The 8,175-nt window shown below is 37.2% G+C and overlaps 1 protein-coding gene and 1 long non-coding RNA gene across 2 annotated transcripts; one reads left to right on the top strand and one right to left on the bottom strand.

The window, feature by feature from the left end:
• Nucleotides 1-442: 442 nt before the first annotated feature.
• LOC118047356 (uncharacterized) lies at nt 443-4,705 on the top strand. Its single transcript, XR_012169610.1, has 2 exons — nt 443-1,099; nt 4,121-4,705. It is a non-coding gene; the product is annotated as an uncharacterized lncRNA (long non-coding RNA).
• Nucleotides 4,706-6,512: 1,807 nt separating this feature from the next.
• LOC118047264 (uncharacterized) lies at nt 6,513-7,806 on the bottom strand (the record flags this gene model as incomplete). Its single annotated transcript, XM_035056509.2, has 1 exon — nt 6,513-7,806. A coding segment is annotated over one exon (810 nt), but the record flags the coding sequence as incomplete, so codon positions are not given.
• Nucleotides 7,807-8,175: the final 369 nt, after the last annotated feature.

Raw genomic sequence — 8,175 nt, 5'->3', positions numbered from 1 at the left:
ACATAAATCTTAAAATCATTTTTTATTGTTTTTAAAAGATATAGTTTACCTAGTCAGATTTTATATTTATTTTTTAAAAGCTATCAATTCAAATCATATAAATTTAAAAGTTATTAAAAATTTATATAATTATTAATTTTAAATTTAATCGAATTGCTTACCAGCAGCTCAGTTAATTGGGATAAGGCAATTCATATCGAATTCAGATATCTTGAGAAATTCCTTCGTCCTCCTCTTGAATTTGACCCTAAAATAACAGTCTTGGAACTTGAAAACCTCATGTTGCTTTGCTTGTGTAATTTATTTTACTGCTGTAACTCTGCAGACCACCACAAAAAAGGACAAGAAACACCCAATGTGAAAGGCTACAGTACACTTCCAAGTCTTGGTTATATAAACTGAAAAGTCAATTTCAACTACCAAAACATCCATTTCTCCCATTTATATAACACCAAGAGTTAAAAAGCAGACAAAGCTATCCAAATTCCAAAGCTTTCTGTCTTCTCTCTCTAACCCCAGTCACCTCCTGCAAGGAAAAGATAGCCCACATGCCCCGCTCCCTCCCTCTCCCTCTCTCATAGCCTCGCTTTCTTGAAGCCTTGAAATACCAAAGCCTCTAAGCAGTCCATCAAGGTTCATCAAGTTTTGAATTTTGAATTCTTTTTATATTTTTTTGAGTTAAAAAGCCTGAAGTAGCGCCTTACCTTTTGTTAACACACGATCAGGCATCAATTTCTCTCTCTGTCTCTCTCCCATGAGCAAAGTAATGATAATGAAAGTGAAGTTCACGAGCTAAAGAATTGAACTTGAAAGAAAGGAAATCAACAAGATGGTTGCACATGATGGTGGCTATAATGTTTGGCCACCATCAGAAGCTCCATTGTTGAATGTGCAAAGAGAGGATCAACACTGGAGACATTTTGACAATTCAGTTAATGCTGTGTCTTTTGGGTTTGTAGCTACTGCCATTCTCATTTCAATGTTCTTGGTTATGGCCATCTTTGAAAGGTTTCTTAGACCCACTTCAGGTACAGGTGGCCAGGGTGATCTCGAGTCTCAAATGGGGTTCAATTCCAAGCTTGGACACCCTTCACCGAAAGTAAGTGATACCCTTTTGTCCTTTATGCTTGCATTTAATGTTTTTGTTTAAGAATTACTTGTTTGATTGGATAATGTGTGGTTTTCTCTAGCTTTCTCAAGGGTAAAAGGTTTCAAATGTTTCATTTTGCAATTTTTTCAAGGGAAATTCTGTTGCTTGCTTTCTTTCTTTTCTTCTTTTGTTTTAGACAGTTTGGATGGTTATTTTGATTTTTGGAAATAGTGATGATTGTTGGTCTGACATAAAGTTTTGCTGCTTCAGTGGTTTCCTTTCATAATTATGGGTTTTTTTTTTTCTTGTTTTCGGTTGATTCGTAATTATGTCTGTCAGAGATGGATTTATTGCATTCTGGAGAGTTTTTAGCTTGGTTATTTTTTCTTCTTGAAAGCATAACAAAGGAATCTGAACACTAGTTAAGCTTCTAGCCATATTTACTAGCTCCTCGTGTTTTTCTCTTCTAATTCCCATCTGAGTTTCGCTACTTGGCTATATTTCTTCTTAAGAATTCCATCACCAAAAGTCCTCCTCGTAAGTTATGACAGAGATCTATAATTACATTAGCCATGTAGTCATGTTAAAGTATAACAAAGTCCTCCTGATTAAACCACCTGTGACCCTTCTCTTCCTCTCCCAGGACCGGCCATAGCTTGAATGAATTACAAATTAGCCATGCAGCCATGCATCGTATAATGTGTGCATCTTATAGCAAGTTGTAGTAGCTGTCCTTGAATGAATTACTACCTTGATGTCTGAGCAGATTTAAGACAGGTTTTGGTTTTACAACCAAAGTGATTAGAGTTCGATCCAAATACAATATTTACTAGCTCTGTAAGGATGCGCTTTGCAGAGGTCATAAAACTGAAGCTGATAAAATTCATTTTTTCCCCCTCATCTGCATTTTCAATCTTTAGTCAAAATTCATCATTTAGGAACTGTCCTGTCCCCTAATTATGATTGCTGGGGCAATGGCCCATCCAAGAAGTTGTCTATTGAATGAATGGTTGGTCCCAAACCAATGAGTTGCAGGAGGGGAGATGTACTTCTTGCTGTTTAGACCCACCATTGTACATTAGTACATGTTGGTTATCAGCCTCAATAGAAATAATCTTTGTGCTGTCCGGTGCTTATGGTCGGAGACAGGTTTTCTGTGGACACGGCCTTAGTTTAATCATCATCTTCTTATGAATTCCCAAATCTATCCGTGTGTCCTACTAGCTTTCTAAGGTCACAAAGTGTCTTACCAGCTTTAAATACCGTAGTTATGTGCATTTATGAAGGGAGATAAACTACCTGAGTTTAGGTTTAAGATTTTTTCTGCAGTATCCAATGAGGTGTATGCTTGATGCATCACATTTGTGGTCTACCATGTGCCATAACTTTAAAGAAACACACAAGACCCACTTGCATCTCCAACCTTGTTGTTCAATCTGAGGCCTTATGTGGGGCATGGCCTAAAAAAAAAGTGGTTTCAACTTTATGAAGTGATAAAAATGCTAACAATCCATTGATTGTAAAACTATGCATTTTTTAAATCGTTATCTATAATTATATGAAAATCCTAATCAGTTAATCACTTTGATTATTGTCAGTTTGTGAGAGTGCTCATGGGAGCTTTTCTTTGACAAGTCTAAATCAGTTTACTTATTGTGACGTAGTGCTTAAGGGCCCATATTTACACTTCATATCAACTTAGACAGGGTGGTCTTTAAAGTGTTTTCAGATTATCAGTTGGGAGACAGTGCATTTTTTTTCAGGGTCCAGGGTTAGAAGCTAACAGTTAGTCTTGTTTTGTGGGCTGACGATCCTCATTTAGCTCCGCATCCTCATACAGGATCTTTGAGTTGATGTGATATGCAGACTGCAGTAGCTTTAGTGTTCGAGCCTGATAGAAATTAGGTGAAGTTCCGGGAGGGGGGGGGCATTGAGAAAAGGGCCAGCAGAGCATGATGCATGTATTCCAAGGTGTTCTGAAATCCAGAAAATGTGTGATTTAGAGCTCAAGTTTGTATCTTCTAGATTAGCAATGGACAGGTTGCATTAGTTAGAGACCTTAATCAAACCAGTAGCTTGAGAAATTAATTGCATTTCTCCACTAAGAAACAAGTCCCCATGCGTAGGTTTGTTTGTCACTTGGTAACAAAACACAGCTGTTGTGTGGATACAAGCCATAAATATCTTGCATCTGTTAGCATTACTGTATTGTAGACCATCCTCGTATAAAATTGTTTGTCCCCCAGCATGCTCAAATTAAATGGACTCATCTTATAAAAAATGGGCAATGGTCAAATGAACATGTTAGTTGTTGGGATAATGTTGTTAGTTGTTACCTTATCCAATAAAATATGGACACGAACAATAAAATGGAAGAGTAAGCAGTAATAAAGCAATAGCATGTGCTTGGATTTTCTGAACATTTAATTTGTTTGTGTCATGTTTTGCCTGTCTTGTTATTTTTATTTTTGCTTCAACCCTCCAAAACTCTATGATCCCAAGTGATTCTGTTTCGTTTAATGCTTTGTTGCAAAGTTACAAAATAAGTAATGAGGTTCCTGAACCACCAAATTGGGGATGGAACCTGTCTACATTGCATGTATGGAAACTATGCTTGATGTTAACAGACAAACACTGCTAGCATGTGGAATTCTGTCATCTTGTTCCTTCCTCTGGATATCGGGTGGTTTGAGCATGTTAAGTCTCTGAGGCCTTAATCAGTGAACACTGTTCTCACAGTTAATTTCTTTGTTGACTCTGCTATTTGCCTAGAAATAGGACATTATATGCTCAAATTGTTTTACTGATGAACAAGCTCTATTTGTTCTCAACTTTGATTAGAGACGTTGTTATAGCTGCATCGTATTTTCACTATCTAGCGTATGTCTTGCGATGCACTTGCAACAATGAATGTGGATTCATCTTGTTCACTGGACTGCAGAGTCCTTTTCGAACCCCAGGTTGTTTGTCTTGTGCTAGTTTTGATGAGATTGACTGAATTTGACATCCATTCCTTTTGAATTTGGACAGATGACTGTATATACAAATGGAGTTTCTGTGTTGATGCCTGGAGACAATATTCCTACCTTCATAGCACATCCAGCACCGGTGCCCTGTCCTCCCGAACGAATTTCCTACCTTCATGATCAACAACATATCAATTCATTTCCGAATCCCGCTGCAAACCCTGACACAAACTCAAGCTCAAGTTCGATATCATCCGAACAAAACTAGACGTGAAATGCCTCTTTAACACCTGAAACAAATAATCACAGACTTGAGCAAACGTTTGATGGCACACAGACAATGGAGCGTTTCGTTCTGCAGTGGAGGTCGCATGCCCTTTGTGTCGTGCGTGTATATATAATTAGTTTTTAAACGAGTTCACTGGCTTCGGTATATACTCATTTTCGAATCAGCAGAAAAGTTTCCATCGATCCCCAGATTCATCTCGCTTTGTATTTGCACCTTTTCTATGTCAGTTTTCTCGGTAGGATTGGATCCTTGAAGATGGATTGTTTCTCCTGTCAAATGGATCGTTCCACTTGTAAAAAAAAACATCGAGGAATGTAATTATTCTTGAGTATGGAAAGAAGTTGGTTGGCCTTTGTTACACATGTTAAGGATTCAAATTCTAAGAATTATGATTTTGTCACCACCATAGTTATCAGACCGATTCTTGCAAGCTAGTTGTTCAGGTGAGCCTCAGTCTATTAAAAAACAATGTTCTTGCAGGGTTTTTTGTTTTCTCTAATTATAGATGAAAACTAATAAAAAAATCAATAAAATTCATCTAGTCAGTCTCTCTCGGACATGATATAGGATCGTGTTAAATTCCAAGCCAATAGATCACTAGATTGGCCCATCGGGCCAGTTGTGTTTAATGATTATAATCATGTCAAATAACAATGGAATATTGTGATCGACATGGTACGATGTAGAGGGCATGTATCTTGCCAGATAAATTGAGAAAAAGTTGTGTTCATAGCACAGGCGTGACCTTTCTCCTACTTCATGGATATTCTGGTGATAAGAAACCATTCTTCCACTCTTGACACCGTAGCTGGATACCTTTTTCCTCCCAGGGTTTTGTCCACATTCTTGCAACCTATGAAATAGGTTAGTACAGCTAGATTTAATTTTGTATGAATCAATGGAGAATAAAAGGAAGAAAAAGCCTAGTCCCCCTCAAATCACAAACCCCACCACTAATTTCACAATAATTGAATGGAAGAGTAATATTGTCGAGGAACACAAGTTTAATGTATTGTATTTTGTGGTGGAGGGTGTTTTTTTAAAAAATATTTATTAAATATATATAAAATAATGGTTTTTATGTATTATTATATTAAAAAAATATAAGAAATTATTGATTTAATATTTTTTAAAAAAATACTTTTAAAAAACATAAATAAACACAACGTTAGAGCTCGTTTTAGACCCCAACACACCAGGGTTCTTTCCTCTGGAGACTCAAAGTAACACAAACCGAAGAACAAGCCCATCAAAATTAATCCTCATTTGAAGGGCTTTTAGCTTATGGGTTTGTCTCCTAAATTCGAAGGTTAACGAACAATGAAAAACGAATAGAAAAATATCCTAATTTAACCTGTAATATATATTTGTATTATATATATATATATATGTAAAATATTTATATTTTTTAAAATTCAATACAAAATATACGTATCTCAATATTGAAACAGGACACACACATATATGTAGAATATTTATCATTTAAGGCATATTTTAAACATATATTTATTATTATTTTAATTTTTTTTACTGAATATTAAATAATAGTTAAATAATAAATATTCTTGAAATCCAATAAATAAAATATAAATTTTTAAATTTTTGATTTGATAAAAAATCTATATTAATACAGAGAAACCATTACCGATTAGCAAGCATCCCTAGTTAAAAAGTTTGAAAGAAAATAATGGTACATTTGCCCGCTTTCTACGGAAAAACTCCTCGTACGGCTTAATATTAAAAACTTGGACCAATCATGTAATGCTGTCCTCATTCTCGATCCTCGAGCGGCTAGAAAATGAAGGCCTTTCCCACCTCAAATTTTCAATTTCTCACGCAAGACAATTTTATGACCGACTTTTCTTTTCAAACTGTTGTTTATTACCAATTCCTCCGAAAAGCTAGCTGTTTGAAATAACTTATTGAATCCATGAAAGGTAAAAAAAAAAAAAAATTAAATTTGAGCTTATTCACTAAATAAATTTCTTTTATTTGAATATATTAGTGGTTCAAGTTGGGTAAATTACTCCAATTGTTGGCAATATTTAGAGCTTCATTGCGAGTGAAATGAGTTCCTCCAAGAAATTAAATTGAAATTGAAATGCTCTTCTCATTTGATTCCCTCTGTCAAGGAACCAAAAGGGAGCCAGGCATGGGACACAGAATATCCAAGATAACAACAAAGATGTTAAGTGTTTTTTTCCCAGAAAGTTCATTTACTCGATCAAAGTAAAAGGGCCCAATTATTTTCTAAAAGCAAGTATGAACACAAGAAGCAGAGAGCAATTGTGTTCGGCAATGAACAAAAAAGAAATCTCCGTGAAACATAACTCCGGCAAAGGGGAAAATCAGAGGCTCTGACTCTCGAGGGCAAATCTTTGCGTCACTTGTACAGCAAAAGACCACCATTCTTATGGGCAGAGAACTTGGCAAATTAGGCAAGAAAAATGATGGGAATCATTGGTCATTTAATGGCATTGCACATCCAAGTAGCCTTGACACAATCTCCCCTCGTGACTAGATATATTCACATAACAAAAAGAAAAATAAAAGCAACCCGGAAAAACTAAAAAGGCCAGTAAAGTGAACCTAGTGGCGGCTATTATCACCGTGAAACATAACTCCGGCAATCCCGGTGGAATATTCCTCGTTCAAAGAAAGATAAAACATTCAAGAGACACAAGTGGGTTCTCTAGCGACTCGTCATTTGGAGTCCCATTATCAACATTACTGGTACTTGGCCACTTAGCCTCCATGCCATTATCCATGTTACCATTACCAACACCCTCATGCGCTTCCTTCCTGACCCGACCTGGGGATTGATTTGTCCTTCTTGTGGACGGGCTTCGACCCATTACAGATCTATTCGTGGCAGGGGACCTGGACCTTCTCGCTGACCCTTCACCCGGGTCTCTCTTTTTCGGGTCTGGTCTCGAGCCCCTCCTAACTCCCGCTTGACCCGAAACCATTCCCCTGCTTTGAACCAACCTAACTGACCCTCCATTAATTGCACCGTTTCTCTTGCTTGGTGACTGTTCGGTTGTTCTCCTAGTGGGTGACTTGCCCACGACCCGGTCTTTTCTCGGACCCAACTCACCTGAAACCCGGTTTCTTGGTGGCAGTGGAGATCTTGACACTCTTTGCTTCACTTCATCATCATCATCATCATAATAATAATCCCTTTTGTCATTGTTGTTTGTTGTTGTTGTTGTTGTCGAAATGCTTTCACAATAGCTCAAGCTGCAAACTTCAGATTCATCTTGTTCGGGGATCTGACCTTGATGATGAACTTCTTCTTTTGAGATTTTCTTGAACTTGTTTTCCTGAATCTCGATCTCATCAAGAAATGCTGGGTCAAAGTGGATACTTTCCTTCTCGTGGACTTCTTGATGCTGTGGGCCATTTTCTTGATGGGGATTTTTTTGGTGGTTTGGGTTTGGGAGTCTCAGAGAGGACTTCTTTTACTGTTTCTTCTTGGTAAAGTGAAGGAGGTGGTGACTTAGTTGGCTTCAAGGATTCAGATCCTACTTGGAAATGTTGCTGTTTTTTAAGCTTTGAAGGTTCATTATTGTCGGTGCTAACACAACACCCCATTATAGATAAATTCAAGAAATGATAGAAAGATTCACATGCTGTTGTTGGGATTAGCTCAAGGATTGGTCAATGGTGAGCTTTGGCTATCTAGAGGGAAGAAAACACAAGCTGGAACCTGGAGTCCTGTGAAATGGTTTTGGACAAGAGGAGATAGAGGCGAACAAGTAGAGAGCTTGGAGAAGAAGCGTGAACGTGTGTATAAATCCCCTACATAATGGACCATGAGGATGTAGTAT

The sequence above is a fragment of the Populus alba genome, chromosome 4, assembly GCF_005239225.2.
Source record: "Populus alba chromosome 4, ASM523922v2, whole genome shotgun sequence".
In the NCBI taxonomy this organism is placed as follows: Eukaryota; Viridiplantae; Streptophyta; class Magnoliopsida; order Malpighiales; family Salicaceae; genus Populus; species Populus alba.
This window is presented reverse-complemented; position numbering and strand designations above follow the sequence as displayed.